The sequence below is a fragment of the Cuculus canorus genome, chromosome 6 (assembly GCF_017976375.1).
Source record: "Cuculus canorus isolate bCucCan1 chromosome 6, bCucCan1.pri, whole genome shotgun sequence".
Lineage (NCBI taxonomy): Eukaryota > Metazoa > Chordata > Aves > Cuculiformes > Cuculidae > Cuculus > Cuculus canorus.
Genome location: NC_071406.1, coordinates 19069771 through 19091704, shown reverse-complemented (window position 1 = coordinate 19091704; position 21934 = coordinate 19069771). Strand labels below are relative to the sequence as shown.

At 36.9% G+C, this 21934-nt stretch overlaps 1 protein-coding gene across 2 annotated transcripts in view; it reads left to right on the top strand.

Annotated features, from left to right (window-relative positions):
- Positions 1-16783, top strand: part of KCNH7 (potassium voltage-gated channel subfamily H member 7) — a 221786-nt gene extending 205003 nt beyond the window's left edge. For both annotated transcript variants that reach the window (XM_054070058.1, XM_054070059.1), the window contains 4 exons: positions 4007-4270; positions 9296-9464; positions 12336-12528; positions 15924-16783. In XM_054070058.1, the coding sequence (XP_053926033.1) occupies positions 4007-4270; positions 9296-9464; positions 12336-12528; positions 15924-16190 (893 nt within the window). In that variant the 3' untranslated portion in view covers positions 16191-16783. The remainder of the gene's footprint in view (positions 1-4006; positions 4271-9295; positions 9465-12335; positions 12529-15923) is intronic.
- The last annotated feature ends 5151 nt before the right edge of the window (positions 16784-21934 follow it).

Below are 21934 nucleotides of genomic sequence, written 5' to 3'. Positions count from 1 at the left end.
AGAAAGAGTGTGGCCAACAGGAGGAGGGAAGGGATCATCCCCCTGTGCTTGGCACTGTGAGGCCACACCTCAAATATTGTGCTCTGCTTTGGGCTCCTCACTACAAGAAGTACATTGTTCTACTGGAGCATGTCCAGAGAAGGGCAATGAAGCTGGTGAAGGGTCTGGAGGACAAGTGTTATGAAGAGTGGCTAAGGGAACTGGGTCTGTGTAGTCTGGATAACAGGAGGCTGAGTGGCAACCTTATTGCTCTTTAAAACTACCTGAAAGGAGGTTGTAGTGAGGCAAGCGTCCCTTCTCCCAAGTAGCAATAGGATGAGAGGAAATGGCCTCAAGATTTGCCAGGTGAGATTTAGGCCAGATATCAGGAAATTACTTCACTGAAAGGGCTGTCAAGCATTGGAACAGGCTGCCCGTGGAAGTGGTGGAGTTGTGTCTCTGGAGGTATTTAAAATACGCGTAGATGTGCCACTTACTTAGGGACATGGCTTAGTGGTGGACTTGGCAGTGTTAGGTTAAGGATTGGACTTGATGATCTTAAAGGAGAAAAAGAGAGTAAAAACTTGCCACCTTCTGAAATGCAAGGCTACATAGGTAGCCTGATGAAGTATCAGAAATTCCAGTTCATGAAATTACAGTAGTATTAAACAATGCTACTCCACATGTAATATTTTACTGACACTTTCAGCAATATTGTTTGCAGCAGACTCATGAATTAAGAGAAAATATGTCTAGATCATGCAGACTGCCACTGTCTGAATAATGCAAAACATCAATGCTACAGGCTGACTGTAGCACACTGAAAATAACTTTTTTAATCTCTGATAACCATTCCCCCAAGCTGGATATTATGCCAGTATTTCTTTGAGTCTATCTCATAGATATATTATGATGCTTTCATGATAACCCTATTTTTTTTTCCCTTCCTTTGCCAGTGCAAGTGCAAAAAAGCAAGACACAAACCTTCTGATAATGACTATGAAGATTTTGGAATTTCCAGACAGCAAATGTCAGAGTACATTGCCTGTAAACCTGGCAGGCACCCAAAACATATAACAGACTAAAACAAGTGCCATAAAGAGTGTAAATTATGTTTCTATATGTTTAGTAAAGCAGGAAGTTACAACATCTTCATCAAAACATACTTTCTAGCAACCAGAATAAGAGAATGAAACATGTCTTACTGGAAAAAGAAAGACAAAGCACTAGGATGAGGCGGGCAGGGTTAATAATTTCATTTATTTTGCAAACAGAAGAGAAAAGAGAAACCTTTTGAAGCCTCGAGTCTGTGGAATAGAAAGTGAACTCACCCACTGACATACCTAAACAGATATAAAACTCTTTTCTTCTGGCAAATTCATTCCAAACTAATGACTGGATTTCATTAAAAAAGAAAAGAGAAAATGGAGAAATTCACACTCCAAAGAAAGCACTACCTACATATGACTTGAGCATATTTCCATTGAGCTACAGAGGCACTGCTAAGCTGAGGTAGAGAGTTTGCACTATCATCAGGTCCTGACGAGCCAAATAAAAAATGCAGTTTCCATTTTAACTCCTACTCTAGGTTCAGAGTATCATAGGATGATTCTCCAGACAAAAGTATCTTTAGCTGTAAAAAGAGTCTTTTAAAAGGAAAACAACTTTTGACTCTCTGAATGTAGCCAGATGGCTAGCAGATAAAGCAACAGCAGTCAAGCCAAAGATGCATATTTTTAAATAGATCGGCTGATGAACAAATCTTGCCTGATTTCAAAAGGCAGGACCCTACATTCAGCAGATCTCCACATTCCTTCTGATGGCAGTGAGCTGATTATAGCTGGACAGCATTTAGAAAAGAATATGTTCTGTTGTTCTGATATATGCAGAGACTAAATGCAGGGATATCAATTGAATTACCCTGGTTTTACAGCAGTGCAATTGTTAGCAGAATCTGGCTTCTTGTTTCTAGATATTTAGTATTCTATGAATATGACAGATAAGACAGTCTGCTACACTTTAGCTTCATGCACTTTTTTTCATTAGAGTCTTAATGACTTCGTCTTAAAATTAATCCATTGATTGATTTGTATTCCACAGGGTTCTCATTAAAGCCACTGTTAGTGCGCAAAGTCCCATAAATATAAAAAATTACCCTAAAAATGGCAATTGCAAGCTTTCACTATAGAGTCATGTTTTTTGCAGGTTGAAGTCAGTCAAGCAGTAAGTAATTAAGACAATTTACTGTAGTAAATCTATTCCCACAAGAAAAGCCATAGGAGACATCTACATTAGAATTGTCTTATGAATCTTTATTTTGGGTTTGTACTATTTTGGAGATGGGATTACAGAGAATAAAGTACTTGACTCTCCACCCTAAGCAGCCCCTAAGAGCTTTAAACTGCCAGTCCAGTGTTGATGCCTTCACAGTACCAGAGAATCACAAGTTTCACTTGTAGCTAGTAATGCCGCTTAGCAGAAGCCAAATAAAGTCACTTCACTCCAGGGCTGTGTTAATTGCCTCTAGATACTCTAGAGGATATAGATACAGGAGGCATGCTTTAGTACTGGTTTTATTTTGTTCACCATTATCTGCCCCCACTGCTCACAGATGTCCGGATTCCTGCAGAGTGCTCTGTGCAGGAATCACATTCTCTTTATGTGCAGATAATGAGGATTAGATAAGGCCACAGTTTCATTTCCTTATAGTGACCAGAAAACAGAGAAGAAATCTAGGGGATATCCTAAATGTTGTGATAACCACCACAGTAGGCTGTAAAGACTACACATTCCAGAGCTATGTTGATTAGTATTTAGCACAAAGCAGATGGGAAATCATGCTGTCTCCCTAGGAAGTTAACACAAACTAGTTACAGTATTTATATGTTGTTGAGACTACCCTGCTAAAATGTGTTTTAAATAAATAGCAGAACTGTAATTATCTTGACATTTCAGTTAAAAGTAGGTAAGACCAAATATTGAATTGGAAATTAGCTTCAAATTTATTATGAAAAGATATTGGGAGTTCTCTATAGTCATAAATTATAAATAATTTTACAATATGATTTTAAAGGCATCGTCTTTAAATCTAGTTTTATTTTCCACTTCTTAAGAGAACTGAATCTGCTGTTCCTCACTAAAGACCTTAAATGTGATTAATGAAAGATTTATTCTCAACTTGCTTGGTACTCTGCTGCCATATATATCACAGCATGTTGTATACTTTTCATATTCAAAAGATTGGATGTTCAGAGAATTGCAATTAATTCTAAAGTCTAAAGAATTTGGGCTACTTTGGGAAGTTGTTTTGAGATGATCCCACACAGACAGACAAGGTACTCCATTCGCGTTGAACCGATAGGGTTTCATTCTACTCTGTCAATCCTCAATATAGGTTTGACAGTAATGATCACAGAGAAATATGCTCTCTGTTTAGGCATGCCTAGACATTTTGAAGTTGAGTCATTGATGACGACATTTGCCTTGTCTTGGAAGACAATTATCAGCAAAGATGCTTTTATGAGAGCATAACTTAAATGAGTAGCTCTGAGTCTGACATCCATGACTGTCAGCCTGTCAAGACTGTGAGAAATGCCCAGGAACGTGAGAAATGCCCAAGAATGTGAAAAATTGGAAGAGGGAATGAAATAATATTTTTTTTTTTTTTATATTTGTAATGTAAGGCTTTTTCACATCTCATCCTCATCTGGTAAAAATAGTGAGTAAAGAGGGCTGTGTTGGACAAAACCTTTGCTATTTTGATATAAGCAACATTTTGCATAATGAGTTATGTTTTAGGAACTACAAATCCTTACTGTGTATATGCAAATGTCTTCTAGAACTTCAAAAGAAATATAAATATCCTCTGATACAGGAATTTTTAAAAAAAGTCTTTTAAGTAATTTATTCTAATAGACAGTTAATTTCCTAACTGATACAATAATCATCACTGTCCTCAGACCAGAATAAACTAGAACATAATTTTATGGACTACATATTATTGTACACAATTATTTCTATTTAACAGATTATTTCAAAGAGAATGATCACAGTGATCCTGAACCCTCAGGGGACACCACCAGATACTATCAATCTATTAAGAAACAATTTGAAGAGAAAAAAAGTGGATCATCATCTTTTGTGTCCTCCATTGAAGATGAGCAAAAGCCCCTGTTCTCTGGGATAGCCGATTATCCGTCTGTTACAGAGAAAACCACAGAGGTGGACTTTGAACAAATGGTTCATCCCACAGAAGAAGTTCTTATTGAAAAAAGAAGCAATTCTTGCAAAGGTAATCTGGTTGATGCTATTTTGTAAAGCTTGAGTAGGTAACTTTTTTGGTCTAATTGTCAAAAATAATCTTCTGAATGGTTCTATTGATTCTTTACATAATATTTAGTATTGCGTTTCTAGAAATGTTAACAAGAAAAAATATTTTAGATCAAAAATTATTACTTCTCAAGAGGTTTATTGTAGTTTAATACACTGGCTGTGGGACTGGATTATAGAACCTCCAAAAGCGTATTCCAGGCTTTGTTAAGAAATCATTTTATAACCAAACTGTCTTAGGAAAGTCATTTAAACAAAATCTTTAAAATTTTCAGCTGGTGCTCGACTTCACTGAGAGCCCACCAATAAAAACTACACCCAAAGCAGTAAAGAATCCCTCAAAGGGTGTTTGATATGCCAGGGTTGGGTGACAGTAGGAAATCCTAGATAATGAAGGTTAGATAAACCTAGTGATGGTTGCACATGCACAAAAAAAAAAAAAATGTTTTCAGGTATCTGGTTTCGTTCTCTGTATTGACAAGGCGCAACTAAAACTAAGTGAAAAAATTATAATACCTTAAAAGAATGCTATCCCATTTTGCCACACATTTTGGTTAAAAGGAGTGCCATTACAGCACACAGACCAAATCCTAACTTCCATAATTAAAATACAAGGACAAAGATTTGGCCTTTCATATGTGACAAATGATCAAAAACTGTTAAGCAATCTCATTTAATTTTACATAGAGTTAAATCACATAATTAAAATTACATCTAATATATTAAAATATTAATTCTCTCGTGATATGAAGGGAAATTAATAAAAAGTTCTGGATTAATATACAATTTAAGTATTGCTGAAAGTTCATTTGTAATTGTTTCAGTCTGAAGGTAAGAATTACATATTTACTGTTCAATGCTGTTTTCCTCAGCTGTTTGTTTCCATCAAGGCAATTTAATAATTTAACCATCATTCAATAAACTTTAGGATTTTTTGCTATAATTTTAAATTAATGTAACCATTAATCATGCCAAACAACGTAATTTTTACATTTCAAAGGTATGATTATGTAACATACATGATTATGTATGTTTGTTCTAACCAGGTTAGGGCTATATAAATTTGCACCACCTAGACTTGCTGAATACGTACTGCAATTTGAAAGCTTACCTTTCCCCTACCAATAGCCAGAAAAGTGTCCTTGCAGCTATAGCAACGTTTTCCAAGGCAACCTATTGCAGTTTTTATTTGAGCTAAATTTAGCATGTCTAAAGGTTACATATTTTGATTAAGACCAGATTCCTTTTTTTGCTTTGTAATCTAGCACTTCTGATAATGTCTGTGAGAGCTCATTATTGTTCTTGCAACATCCATAAAAACTTTTCAAGGTCAATACAATAATATCAGCTTTGATATGTTTTAAACTAAATTCTTACTCTTGCTATCAATTAGATACTGATTATAATTTACCATAAGAGTAGTTATAAACATAATGAAATTTTGAACTATACTCTGCTTGTATGTATGTATGTATGTTTATAAGCCACATATATTATGGTACCTTATAAATCTTGAATACAAATGCACTCACATAAAGCTACTGCAATTCATTGCCACTGTGACTGATACATATGTAATCATCTTTGTTTAGTTTTAAGCTTTGGTCATCACTGTCAGTGAATGGAAAGACTATTAATAGTTTGTTGGATAATGTGGCCAGAAACTGCATAAACTTCTCTCTCATAATCTTAAAATGCAATTCAATGTTAAAACACATGGCTCTTTTGAGAAGACCTGATAATTCTTCTGTAGCTGGTAATCTATATGTTACAGAAAAATGTCATTTTCTATTTTTGCTTGGTCATTATTTGGGCTTATAAGACTGATACTTGCGTTTTTCAAGTGAACTAAATTATAGATATATTGATTTAATTCTCAGTCTAGGATTCTGCAAACTCTGGAAGACTGCAGTCGTTATAAAGTCATAACCACTGCGCCACTTTTCTGAGGTTACTCATGTATGTGAAAGTACCTGAAAAGATGTTTAGAATAGCACAACACTGCATTTTACAGTATATTGACTTGCTTATTGTGCATGAACTTATTTTATAATTTGAGTGCAAATTCATTTGCTTTGTCATAATTTAAATGTTTACTGTGATAGTCTACAAATACATATTCTGGGACAAAAACCAGCTGCGATTTTCCCCCAGATAATCCATTATGTTGAAAAATATGTGATTTTATTGAATGATTTATTGTGTAAAATAACCAACAACTTGGTTTTTACATGACATTTAAAAGCAGTGAAATGTATTTTTAGTTTCTACTCCTGAAATCCACTGCTTAATATTGTCTATTGGATTTACAACATCTCACACCCATAGTTTAAAATTTTACCCTTGAATTTGTTGTAGTCTGCTCCCTTCACTTTGCTGAGAGCTTTCTAATTTCTTTGGACACTGCAAAGTGTGCCATGTGTGCCTGCTAAAACCAGATGACATGGTTCTCTGACACTGTTTGCCTCTTTCCTACTGTTGGCTTAAGTGGCTGAGAAGCTGAACAGGTTTCTGTGTAGCCAAGATGAAATCTGTTTCCACTTTCTTCTTCTCAGTGCACAAAATCAGTTATAGGTCATGTCACATGAAATTCAAACATCCTCTGCAGCTCTGGGAAACCTCCTACCACTGCTAACCACAGATCAGATAATTCAGTAAGCACCTTTTTCTGATACAGAAGAGAAACAAGTCTCCTCCTCCACTTGAAGTCATGTAGTGAGAGCTCCCCTTCCTGGCTAAATGTTTGAAATATAAGCAGGAATTCTTTTTTTCTTTTTTCTTTTTTTAAAATTTCTTTACTTAGAGCAACACTGCTCAAAGATGTGTTTGAAAAGGATTAGCTAATAGCATTTGGACAAACCTCTCACATGTCACCCACACTGTGGGTTTTTTCCTCTTTTCTTTGTAACTTGGCTCTGGCTGCCATGGTTGCTTAGAAAAATTCCACAAGTGTGAAATGAATGTAACCTATGCCGAGTTATCAGCATGCAGTGCCAAGAGCAGTGTTAGGAGAAGCTCTGAGCAAACCATTCAGGAACTACTGAGGGATGTGGGATTCAAGTCCAAGCACTCACACAACAGAGGCTGACGCGTGATAAGCAGTCAAGGATTTTGTCCGGCTGTATATTGAAGCAGCAGCCTGAGTGCAGTAAGAACTTTTAATACATTCTGTAACTTCGTGTAGTTAAATAATTACAAATGCAGCCCTACTGGGAGTTGTACTGAACAGATGTTAAAGTGGTAACAGCCTGTTTTTATCACAACAGAGGAGAATCTGAGTGGTACTGAGAAATTTTTCTGTCTACACGACAACAGATTCACTCAAAGTAACAAAGGCTCGAGGCAGGTGGGGATAGATGTAGAAAAAGCACTGTTCATCCTAAATATGTCACCTGTAGGCCCTGTAAAGGTCACAGCGGGATCTTCATTCTGTATCAGATAAGGGTATGTGCAACTAGTATATCGCATTATAAATTATTTGTAATCTTTCATCAGCTTGGTGAACAGGATAAGGCCTAGAGCTAGGAATGTGAACTAATTAATAAATGCACAGAGGTGTAAATTAAGCAAACTGACAGAGGAAGGAGAAATAGCTCAAACAAAAAGTCTAAGCAAAAGGAAGGAGTGCTCTCAAATTCTGTTTGGGTGATAAGGTGCAATGCCTGATCACAGAGATCTAAGAACTGAGAGGGACAAGAGAGATGGAATTTGGGCACAGTAGGTACATGGTGGGACTTGGAGTAGTCATCTTTTTCTTTTACAAAGGGCTGGAGATAAATAAATAAATATAAATAACTCATATAAACAGTATCTTTTTACATACTTCATATATTGTATACACAATATATAAGAATTAGAAGGGGAAATAAATACAGCAAGCTAGCTGAAACTCTGAAGTAAGATCATAATTATACAATTAGGTCTTCTCTAGCTTGAAATAAATTTATTTTTTCTATCTTAATCAAAAAAATTACCTGTAGTTCAAACAGGAAAAAAGAAAAAGAAAAAATATTATTTACCTTGAAGCATCATGTAATATTAAAATGATATCTTACTGACCCAGCAGTTTTGAATATTTCATTCTTTCAGGATTCACAAATTATTAAACAAAATGAATGGGCACCTTTCACCCCACAGTACTGTAAGAGTCTCTGAGACATGCTTTACGCTATGATGTAAGGGTTGGATTAGAGACTAGTGATGCTAAAACCAGATCAATGAAAATCAATTTCCTTTTTGAAATCTAACGAGTAGCCCTTCGCAAGCAGTATGAGCTGCATTAAATGGCATCTGTCTCAGAGAAAACATATTAGATTCTACCAACCTTGTTAAGATAAGCTGTGCTACAATTGTAAAAGCAGCTAGCTAAGGTTTGGTAACTTTCTCTAGAGGGAGCGTTTCCAATGCACAGTAATGCATGCCCAGAGCTGTAATGCAGTGTAGCAAGCTCTCCTTTTAAATAAAAAAAAATTAAACAGTAAATATACTTCAATAGCACATTCAAGGGCAAGAGATGAGGTTTTAGACAGGTCTCTGAAAGATGCAATTAAAGACATTCAAGTACATAATTTAATGCACTTGAATTAGAACAAATATTTCCAATTTCTATGAACAATGAATTGCTAAAAAAAAAACTAAAAATGGGGCTTCCTTAGTAAAATAATAGAAAGAAAATTAAAGAAATAGTAGTCATTCAGTGGCAGAACTCTAATGTTGCTGAGTAGACAAAGCTGCTTGTTTATCTACAGCTTTAAAATGTGAGCATGTTGCTATTGTTAGAATTTTGTAATTTTTGGATGTGATCACTTTAATTTTTCCTTAAATAGTAGTAAGGAACAAAGAGTATTGCTCAGGCAGTGTGCTAGCATAACAAATTGACTTTTAAATCTTTAAGAAACACTAGTAAGTGGGGTGTTTAAGGGATGTCAGCTTCTCTCTAAGAGCATGTATATGAAAATATATTTTCATATGGTTTGTATTTCATCAGATATCACTGATAAAAGAGACTGGGAGCAAGAGAACATCCAAGAGCACCAAGATTCCCCAATTCAGTCAGCATTACCCCATCTTACATGGGGCATCTGTGAAACTGAAAGTGACTTTCTGTATGGGGAAGTGGAGAATCGATTAGATTTACTTCAAGAACAACTCAACAGGTAAAAACAGAAATATGACCCAAAAAAAAAAAATATGTGTGAAAGAGTACATAATGCAACTAATACTAACGATCCTACAAGAGGAATGAATTTGTGCAGGAAGTTTCCAAAAACATTCATATCTTCAGAAGCTCTAAAGTACAAATCTATGACTGAAGGGAATATCACTTTGTTGTCTCCAGTTACCCACATTAGCTACTCTGAATTGCCTTGCAGAAGAGTCTTTGTCCTCAACTGATTGTTTAGGAGACCATCATTTTAATGAAGAAGCTGTAGTGAGGCACCTAAACCTGTTGAATTTAAATTTCACCTCACCCAGAATACTGTTCACTTAACAGTGATTCCTAGATATTTAAATGTCCACAAAATCATAATTTTCACTATCTTCAATATCAAAAATACCTTTTTCTTTCCTGGAGACCCAAAGTAAACCAGCTGCCCTGTTTAAACAAGACAAAATCTCTTTTTGATGCATTAACTCATTTTGCCTCTGTCTCTATAAGACATGGGAGTATGCAAAAGCAAAATACTTACACAATGGGAAACATACGCTTTCTTTGTCAGAATCTGTTATTACCTTTGCTTAATAAAATATTTCTTCTTCCTCTCTTTTGCTCTCTGATATACTACTCTCTGCTGGCAGCAAAGCAGCATAGCTTATAGTGTCTTAAAAATATGGTTACAAATTTTGATACATCCAACACTATAATTTACCATGTAATTTCATTTAATTTGAAATTGCCCTATGCTCAGCTCTGTGGCTTTTTTGTTATTTTCACTCTGCAATTCCATTATTTTCAGTATTTTTCCATGCCAAATACTATGACACACACTCAGCCCTAATTATACTTTAGTAGCTCTTCACTGGCATTCTGTGCTATATATTTTAGCAATCAGCTTAAAGACAGGTTAACTGCATATTGCTTCCTTCATCTACCATAAGCCAATCAAAACACAGTATTTTTTAATGCACTATGTAGTGTTACTGATAAACTAAGATTTAAGTTATTATAGATTTTATTAAATCATTTTATTCATTAAGCCTTCTTATGTTTTTAAAGCTATTCATGCTTTCAGGATTTTGGATCTTTTTATGAATGTAAAAGACTATATCCTATGCTGCTTATGTCAGATCTGACCCGCTGGACTAAAAAGCAGGATCACTTCTTCCTGACCTTTTCCATGCCAAGTAAGAGGTGTGGCAGAGGGCTCAAATTATTAAATGAATAGAAAGGCTGGAAAGCCTTTGTATGAGGAATATGTCCCTCTTTCACGGTGGAGAATTTCATGGAGTCTATGGGCCAAGCATCTAATGTTCCATTTGTTCATCCCTGGGTGGCATACACAGACTTGTTTTAAATTTTGGAGAAAGGAGGAAGAATTTATATATGCAATGATGGCAAATGAAGACTACCAGGGGTACTCTTTCATTTGAAATACCAGGAAACTCTCATCAAGTGCTAACAAAGTAAGAAAAGAGCAATCAATTTTAGAGTTAACTCAAAGGCCAAAACAATTGTTGATGCAAGTTCTCCAATGCTAAATCGCTTTCATTCACTGAGATGTTACGGCCCAGGTTTAGCAGAGGGAAGCTCTCTAGACTGTGGCATCCTGCTGCTTCAGTATTTTCCACTGTGGCATCAGTATCATGCTTGTTATTAGATCCACCCATTTGCAAGTAGCAAAGACCCCAAGGGAGCTGAACAAGAGGGCCAGTAGGGCATGACTGACGATAATCTCCAGCTTTGTGCCTTTCATTATGAAAGCTGGTGCCAGAAAACCAGCTTCTCCCAATAAAGGAAGAAAAAGCATCCTTTGGGCATACGTTTTGGATTAATTTAATAGATGTGTTTATAAATAAATGACACAGGCAATGGACAACTCTGACATGATAAAAAAAAATATTGAACAGTGAAGCATCGGATGAAAGCAAAAATTTGTCAGCACAAGATTAATGCAGCTGCTTAAGAAGTCCAGGTAATAACATTCACAACATTAAAGGCTGCTGACAAAAGATTTGTTTACACTGTCAGAAGATGTGTTGTAATACAGAAGGCTATATATCTGGATTACAGTCTGTCGTAGCATGTTCCATAGTCTTCCAGCAGCTCGGGAGGCACAATAGACATTACCTATGGTTTAGTTTGTCATGGATCTTGGCAGAAATCGTGTCAGTGCTATGAAATTGTTAGTATGAACAACATAAGCAGCTAAAGTGCTTCAGAAGTCATAAACAAATTTATGAGGAAGGGAAAAAAAGAGAAAAAAAATACTGAATTTGAACATCAGAAATGTTTACATTAATTCTGAGGCCTGGATGAGCCTGAATGAATTTTCACAGAAAGGATACTTGAGCTGTTGGGTTTTCTTTTCGTGATCTTGAAAGCATCTTTCATTTTCTAAATGTGGAAAACCACAAATGTGGTGTTCTACTTATTTCAGTACATTATATTAACACTGGGAATGTCAGAATTAATTGTCAGATGCATTAGAAATAGCGTCCCATCCTCAGCCAGTAAAATCAATTTAGCTACAATGAAGAGAGTACATTTATTCCAGTTAATTTCAACCATAGACCCAGTCTCCCGTGTTACTTTTGTTGCAAACATAAGGGACAGTAATGAACTCATTGTTAATGTAGCAAAGGATCAGAGACAAGCATGCAGATACATTCTGCAAAGGAAAGGGAGAGCCAGCAAGCTTTGGAAGGGCTCAGTACTCCCTCTTCTGTTCTTTCCTAGTCAAGACATAGTCATGTCATATCAAGTAATAGTTTGTTTTATTAATAAGCTGCAGGTCCTTCTTGAATGCATCTGTAACCAGTATGTTAAAATAAACTTATTCCTGACCATGAGTTAACTGTTTCTCTAGGCTTGAATCCCAAATGACTGCTGATATCCAAACCATCCTGCAGCTTCTGCAAAGGCAAGCAACACTCATTCCACCTGCTTACAGCATGGTGACTGCGGGTGCAGAGTATCAACAGCCAGCAATGCGGATGGTACGAAAGCTTCAGCCTGCGGCATCAATTAAAACAGACAGAAGTTTCAGTCCTTCATCTCAGGTATTACATGTTGAATAAAATCAAAAGAGGTTTGCTAATCATTTTAGCTTATGATGGAAGAAACACATACTAGGTTGTTGTTCACTAGTTTAAGGAGTATGAAATTATTTTTTTGACCTAGCACCTACACAGTGAACTTAGAACACAGCTTCATAGGCCACATTTTCTGGGAGGGTTACAGATTCATACAATGATCAGACTGATTTAATTAATTATCATGCTCATCACAAAAGTTAGCAGAAATGACAAATATGAGACACAGATGTAAATCACAAACACTTTCCAAGTAATAGACATGCTTGCATGGGTGCATCTGCAATAGATGCCATTCATGAACTCATGAGATGCACCATGACTATGTTTTCCTCAATGTACAGGACAGACAATGTTTATACACATATGGAAGTGGGAGAGGCTAACACCATTCTTATGTCCATTCCATTGCTATTACTGGAAATATGAGTGTACAAAGCTGTGACACACCTGCATTTCCCAATATGTGTTTTCCATCCCAGTTCTATCCAGGCAAAATTTGATAGTTTTCCAAATTTGTTTGGGATTTTTGGCAGAGATGTAGCATATCATTTCCAAACAGGCCCCTGCATTCTAGAAATCCCAAATCAGTAATAGAATCATGAGGTTGGAAAAGACCTTTGAGATCATCAAGTCCAAGTGTACCTGTCCGCTCCTAAATCATATCCCTAAGTACTCCGTCTACCTGTCTTTTAAATATCTCCAGGGATGGTGACTCAACCACCTCCCTGGGCAGCCTGTTCCAGTGCTTGATAATCCTTTCAGTGAAGAAGTTTTTCCAAGTGTCCCATCTGAACCTCCCCTTGTGCAGCTTGAGGCCATCTCCTCTTGTCCTATTGACTATCACCTGGGAGAAGAGACCAACACCCACCTGTCTACAACCTCTTTTCAGGTAGTTGCAGACAGTGATGAGGTCCCTCCTCAGCCTCCTTTTCCCTAGGCTAAACAAATTCAGTTCCTTCAGCTGCCTCTCATAAGACTTGTTCTCCAGCCCCTTCAACAGCTTCATCGCTTTTCTCTGGATACGCTCCAGGACATCATTGTCTTTCTTGTAGCGATGGGCGCAAAACTGAACACAGTATTCAAGGTGCAGCCTCACCAGTGCTGAGTACAGGAGGAGAATCACTTCCCTGTTTTAGCTGGCCACACCGTTTCTGATACAAGCCAAGATGCTATTGGCCTTCTTGGCCAACTGGGCACACTACTGGCTCATGTTGAGCTGGCTGTCAACCAACACTCCCAGGTCCTTCTCTGCCAGGCAGCTTTCTAGTTACTCTTCCTCAAGCCTTTAGGACTGCACGGGGTTGTCGTGTCCCAAGTGCAGGACTCGGCACTTGGCCTTGTTAAACCTCATCCCTTTGGCCTCAGATGTTCCAGACTGTTCAGTTGCCTCTGTAGAGCCTCCCTACCCTCAAGCAGACCAACACTTCCTTCAGCTTAGTGTCATCTGCAAACTTATTAAGGGTAAATACAATCCCTTTATTCAGGTCAATATCTTGATAAAGATATTGAACAGGACTGGACTCAGCACTGAATCGTGGGGAACCATTTTCTCATGTATCATGGAAGCTTTGTTCTGCCCTTCCTCCCTGTCTTCTGTCTGAATACCCAGGGAACACCTTACCTCACTATTAAAGACTGAGGCGAAGAAGTACCTCAGTCTTATCCTCATCCTTTGTCACTATTGTCCCCCGTATATCCAGTAAAGGATGGAGATTCTCCTTGGCCCTCCTATTGTTGGTAATACATTTTTAGAAAAAAAAATATTATCTTTCACAGAATTGGCCAATCTAAGTTCTAACTGGGCTTTAGCCCTTCTAATTTTCTCTCTCCATGATCTCACTTCATCCTTGTAGTCCTCACAAGATGCCTGCCCCTTCTTCATATACTCATATACTTTCCTCATTTTTCTGCTATCCACTCAGACCTCTCTGCTAGTCCAAGCAGGTTTTCTCCTCCGATGGCTCATTTTCTGGCACACGGGAATAGCCTGCTCCTGTGCCAGCAGGATATCCTTCTTAAAGAGCATCCAGTCCTCTTGGGCTCCTTTGCCCTTAGGGACTGATTCCCACGGAATTGATAAATCAGCCTTCTGAACAGTCCAAAGCCTGCCCTTTAGAAGTCCAAGGCGGCCATTCTACTGACCCCACTTCCTTACTTCTCCTAGAACAGAGAATTCCGTCATCTCATGATCCCATGACCCAGGCATCCTCCAACCGTCACATCTCCCACAAGGCCTTCTCTGTTCACAAACAGCAGACCCAGTGGGACACCCTCCCTACTTGGCTCACTCACCAGTTGTGTGAGGAAGTTGTCTTCCACACGCTCCAGGAACCCCCTAAACTGTTTCCTCTCCGCTGTATTATACTTCCAGCATACATTTCTTAAGTTGAAGTCTCCCACAAGGAACAGCTAAAGATCACGAGACTTTTCGCAGTTGTTTGTAGAATAACTCATCAGCTTCTTCTTGCTGGCGGGGTGGTCTATAGCAGACTCACACCACAATATCTGCCTTGTTAGGAGTTATGCCAATTTTTACCCATAGATACTAAACCCTATCATCACCATCATTAAGCTCAAGGCTATCAAAATACTCTCTAACATAGAGGGTTACTCCACCGCCTCTCCTTCCTCACCTATCCCGCCTGAAGAGTTTATAGCCAGTCATGTTGCATATGATCAGTAAACCCCATGTGGTTGGCTGTTTTAGATTCCTCATGCATATGCTGAAACACATCCAGGCACAAGTCAAACAGATCCAGAAGGCATCAGTTTCCATGCATTAAGATTATCCGGGCAGCAAATGCACAGTGTAGTTTCCAGAAGTGTAAACCCACCATGCAGATACCTGCACAAAACATATACACAGATCTTTGTTTGAACAGAAACATGACCACCCACTGCAAACATCAGCAGGGGCATTGTACGCCTCACACAAATTCTGAGTTTAAAAGTGAAGGACCACTGAGTGCTTAGACTGGAATCCAAATGCTTTCAATGTTCAGAATGATGCAATTCCAGCATTAAGTTATGAAACAAAACTGCAAATTCAAGAACGTTGAATCCACACTTAGACCAAGTCTTAAAAATATTCAGAAAGGGCTTTTCATATGTGTATCTTGATGTCATATAAGCAAGTCTGAGGAGAGGACAAGATATCCAATCTTCTACAATTAATCAACAGAACTGCTTTCAATTACATTAAATCAAATGCAGTACCACATACTAATATATCAGTATACTCCTTAATTTTCAAACACAGATTTCCCGCAACCATCTGAATGTACTAATTTTGAGCAGAACAAGAGCCTGGAAATGACAAATTTAATTATTACCGTCTTGTTTCTTCTTTTCCCTTCCAGTGTCCTGAATTTCTAGACCTTGAAAAATCGAAACTTAAATCCAAAGAATCCCTCTCAAGTGGAGTGCATCTTAACACAGCTTCAGAAGACAATTTGGTTACTTTTTTAGATAAAGAACGTGACCAGTCTGTAGAGTGTCCTCCACAACATTGTAAAACTTATCTCCAGCCAATTAGGCATCCTTCCTTGCCAGAATCTTCACGAAGCACTGTAGGAATCTTGAGTCTTCATAGGCATGTTTCTGATCCTGGTCTTCCTGGGAAATAATACTTTTATACTATTACTTCACATAAAATTGTAAGTGCTTTTAATGGCTGTTTTTCTTTTCCTTTTTTTTTTTTTTTTTTTTGGTATTTAAATCCTCTATACTTGACTCAGGGGCTACAAGGAATCTACCATTATATGCAAAAGTACTGTATATTTTCCTAAATCTGAAGCTTGTAAGGTAAAGTTGAGCAGTTCTGATGTAAATATCTATATACACACACACTAACTGTATGTTCCAAATGTAAAACTGCCAGCATTCTCAAGGCACCTTATATTTGTATTTTTTTTAAATAACATGCATGTCCTGAAGTTACAGTTTACATTGCATGGAGATTACCATTTACTGCTGTCATGGAAATAGTATTTTCTTGTGGATATGTCTTCAGAGCAAATAGGAGACCAATAACAATAATTCACATAGAAAAAAATCCTACCTGACCAAGCTAAAATTCAAGCAAAATCTTCTTCTAGCTCACTTTTGAAAACTGCTTTCTCTTTCTTCTAGTGAGCTTTTTCCAATAAATCACAGTGATTCTGAACTTTGAGAAAGAATAAGATAATCAAGTCTTCTGGGTTTCAAACAATCAGGACAGAGAAACCAGCTTCCTTCCAAGCCAGTTGAAGTAGGGCAGTATTTTTAAAGATAGAAAAACTCTGCCACATGCTGGAAAGTATCACCATAGGCCACATCCACAAAACTGCATTAAGTGAATCATTTTTTTCCAGTACTTAAAAAAAAAAAATCAAATACTTGCACCATAGAAGTTAGCTGTCATGAGCAGCAGGTACTCTTCATCTGTCACACAAACATAATCAAATGCAATAAATCTAATTTCTATGTAATACAGAAGACTGTGTTCCTTTTGTTCAATACAAATTGGTAACGATTTGTTTAATTAAAAAAGTACTTTACACAGTTTTTGTTTGTAATTATTAGGGCAGTTGTTTGCAGTTATCTGTCTTTACTGACTGGCCCCTCTACAATGATCTTAGATAGGGTATGTATGTATGTGGACACACATGCACATATTTCTGCATGTGTGCATGTGTGTATTTTATATATGTACATATGTGTACGTATGTGTGTATATATTTATTTATATACATGCATACACACAAGTGTGTGTATATACCTACACTTACATGTAGGAGTATAGATACAGAGATATATATATATATATATGTATATATGTAAAATCACTTTCAGGAACAATTGTAAACTTTCTTATTGCAAAACAAGTAAGCTTAGCTTGTGTCCAAAGCTGACTACATTAGAATAAAACTATTTAAGGTCCTTAGGCTTTAAATACAGTATATACTGTATGTGCATAATGCTTTGTGAATACCTAATTTTATTAAAATATTATTCTGCTTCAAACGTTGTGTTTATTTTAGAAGGAACTGACCTTTTTATTACTGTTTTTAAATGTTTTAAAATGTTCACATGATTTTCTAATCTTAAAGCTTTAATGTGAAATTCCTCTAAGAAGAGAACTGGTTTCAGAAAAGCATGTAACCCAGTTAGTAGGGAAGCAGTTAGATTTTACCTAAAATCAAATTAAACCCTCTGTTCTAAACCAGTGCTACAGAGTACTGCAATAGTGGTCAGCCCTCCTATTAATAGATACATGTATGATATGTTTGGCTCAGAATGATACATAACATTTTTAGTCATATATGGCCAGTAAATAAACTCAAGGAGGCTGAATACTCTGTTATTTAAAATCAGAGTGCATGTTGAACCACTGAGCAGGGTTCTCCTTTACCTTTGCCTATAAAGACACAAAAATGAATTAATTGATTACTTTTGTAATTGAAAAGAGACCATCCCTTCCCATACAAGATCAAATTTTTTTCTGTCTCATACTATTGATTGTTGAAAGGTCCAAATGCTACAACATGCTGACTGCTCTTACTTTTACCATGATGGCAGGAGGTCTGCACTGCTTAGTGCCTTGCAGGATCAGATCCTAGGTGACAGCATCATCGGGCCAGTCAGAATCTCTGCCAGCATTGAAACAGGAGTGAAATAGATTCTGCTTTTGTATTAAAAAAAAAAAAATAGCAAGCATTAACAACTTCTGCTCTATCTCAATCTAGCACTTAATATTAATGTCTGTTACAAATAACAAGCTCGCACATTTTCTAAAAAAGTATTTGTGGTTATGCTACATTTAAAACAGTCTGGTATAAATTAAAAATAAAATTAATGAAAAAATATAATGCATGAGCATTGTTTTACAAAAAGTCTTTTGTCCGATTTCATCACTTGGTATTTCACATTAACGCAAAGAGACTGAGCAAATCAGGTGGACTGCGAAGGAGTGTTTAGGAAGAGGAACTATTTCAGTCAGTCCAAGTGAAGGAGAAGCTCCATCCTTGGCTCAAAGAGGCTTTGTTCCTTCCTTTCTCTTTGTATTTGCCAAGAAGAAAAATCTCAAATGGGGTCAACTAAGGGAGACTGAAAAATTATGGACATTCTACAACACCTAGACATCTACCAGTGAATGAAGACACAAACCATGAAAGATGACCACTTGGTTGGCAATACTCTAGCACCCCTTCCCCGACAAAAAACTACCTAACTTCTCAGATACCTCCTTCTCTTGTGAGGTACAGTGCAGCACATAAAGATCCACTGCTTCAAGGTTCTTTCTTCTAGAGACAAACAATTTATTTGGAAATGTGTTAATTTTCCAAACCGCAAGAATTGTCTCACTTATATTGGGAGTTTGTACTCACTAGAGAAAGGAGATTGCTAGGACACAAACCGCAGCAGGAAAAAGTGAGTCCAGGCCACTAATCAGAGCTTCCGTGTGCCTTACCAACACCATAAGCTAATGGCAAAGCTATTGTAAGACAATCTTCTTTGGAAAAACTCAGATTAACTTCATCTATGGACACTCCAAGCACGACTCACACTTTCTAGTTATTTAAAGAAGAAAAAAAAAAAAATCCTGCATCATTAAATTGACATCAAATGTTGATGCATGAAGCAGATAAATCTATTCTGCTCAATGAAACCATTTTGATGGTTTGGGTTTTTTGTTTTTTTTTCATTCAGACAGGCTTTTAGAACAGTGTAATTCTATTCTTTTAGCACTTAACCCACATGAAACCAAGCCATTAAAAAAGTTTTAGTAAAATGTAGGATACCCACAAAAGCTCAAAGATAAACCTCATAGCCAGAAATGAATAGTAGATTTCAAAATTTAGTATGTTTTAGCATCCTAATCCCTAACAGAAGGTTAGTGAAGATATGAGACTAGCCTAATGGAAGATAACTGCAATTCAAACACTAGCAATTACCCCACATTTTGAAACTTGTAGTTGCCAGGTATTTCTAAGAATGAGAATGTGGTGGCCCAGCAGATGAGACATATGAACTCATACAGCAGGTATTACATCGAAGGAGGCAGCTGGAAGCAACCAACCACTTCTCTTCAGATCTGATTCTCAAGAGTTAAATCTTCCATTTCAACAAGACATTTCTGAGGCTCAGCGCCCATAGCACTGAGGTCTTCTGAGAAGGAGGCCACGGTTGTTACTGAGCCCCGTGAACATGTAGGCTATACATCCACTGAACTACATCTCTTGCAGAATAATGAACTTTCATTTTTGGAAACTGCTGACAAATTAATCTTGTGCTATCTTGGGTCAAGTCCAGATTAATTCTGTTCAGGTCAAAGAGACAACTAACCTCCACTTCTTGACCAACACAGGTTCCAGTTTTTGTATGAGTTAGCGGAGGTGTACTATGGGCATCATAGTGACCCCCAAAGCAGGAAATACTAACCCAGTGCCTATATTCACTAGCAGGAGCAATGACAAAGTGAATTAAAATGGGCCTTGATAAACAAGTCAGTCTGCTCAGGCTACTGGTTTATGCTTTGGAGGGCGGGGATTTGTTTGATGTTGCTTCATTTGTTGTGGGTTTTTTTTGTTATTTATTTTGGTTTGGTTTTAAACTGTGAGCAAATGATGACCCTTTGTACAAACCCACACTGTTACTTGCAGCTGCTCCAAATAGTTGCAACCACACATTTAATAAAGTTTCCAGAGTTGAGTGGGGCTTTTTTACTTCTCCTTTTATTCCACACAAACAGAAATGCAACCTCAATGCTCCCTACTAGTTTACTCTTACCTCATCATCACAAACACAATCCCCCTAAAATACAAGGGGATGCACTTGTTTTGTCTGTAATATATAGCAGCTATGCACAAATAGCAAGGGGACCTAGTCTCAGTTTCAAATTTAATGTCATTTTTTTAATGAAAATACTGGTAAAATGTAAAATTTATTCAGCGTGGAGACAGACTTGGTATGCAGTCACTGGCATATTTTCAACAGCTGTCCAGACACAGAATTAATTTTTAAGTAGCATCTTGCTTACTTGGAATAAAAAGAGCATGCAGATGGGCCTTTAGCATGATTACTCTGAACCTAAAATTTTCTTCAGTTTATTAAGGAATGACATGTACTTACATCATACAGCAATCCCAGTGTTCTTTATATACTACACCAACTCTATATAACACTTTTTTCCTAGACTTGAAAAGTAATATATTGGAAGTTAAACAGCAAATAGCTTAACCAGTGAGAAAACAAAACAAAACAAGATCCATAGAAGAGATCACATACAAAGAACAAGACAGCCCCAGTTTTATGAATGATACTGAAGGAGCATGTCCCAGAGCTTGTACTTGCATGAAAGCATCGCTTTGGCAAGCTTACTTTTTCTCACTGTACCTCCATGTATGAGTAGCAGATAGAATTACATTATTAATGAAGAAAAATATGCCTCCATCTAGCTTCTTGGGTTTTTTTTTTCATGCACATTTGGGAAGTTCTTTGATTATTAATGCAAAATATGGCTATTCTCTTTGGAATGGAAATTAGATGGACCAAATTAAAGTCCCTCACAGGAGATATTTGCTCCTTTTATGCATTATTTACATTCTCAATATGAAACTTTATGATATTGTAAAGTTGGAAATGCAAAGACAGTTTCGGATAAATACTTCACTACTATGAGCTCTAGCAAATCCTGTTTATGTAACAGGTTTTTGTATAATGCAGTTAATATATTATTTTGCTTTCAGAAAACGAAACTTGTTTACTGTACAAATAAAAGCACTTGTACACTGTGCACATATTCGGTATTTCATATAACCATGAAAACTTATTTGCAAGAAATCTAAACATGCACAAATAAACATGATGCAATTCAGTCATAGCAGCAGGTTGCGAACTTTTCATTTGTGACTTACTTGAATTTAGTTACTATAATGCAAACACTACTAACAGGGATACAAAAAGGTTGGATGTGTCTCTGTACTAAAAACACTAAGAAGAAAAACCAAAATAATTATATTTAGGATACTCACAACATCATGGGAATAAACACAAAAGCACAGGCTTACACAGGACACAGCTCACTTGCTTGAAGCACACACAACAGATACACAAAATTAGACCTTTTCAGAAAATCCAATGCACACAGGAATCTCCACGTGCCTTACTGACTTCCACCCCTCAGGTAGAAATGAAAGTTATGTCTACTTACTCTAACTTCACTAACTGAGGAATTCAGAGATCTAAGGTAACTTCAGGTTACAAAATCTGGGTAAAAAGCTGACAATTACTATCCATTGGGGTCCAAATTTTCATAAAATATTTTGATCAAAAGTGCTGTCTCCAAGCCAGACACTTCTGTAGTTTGAATAATTTTCTTTTAGAGAAT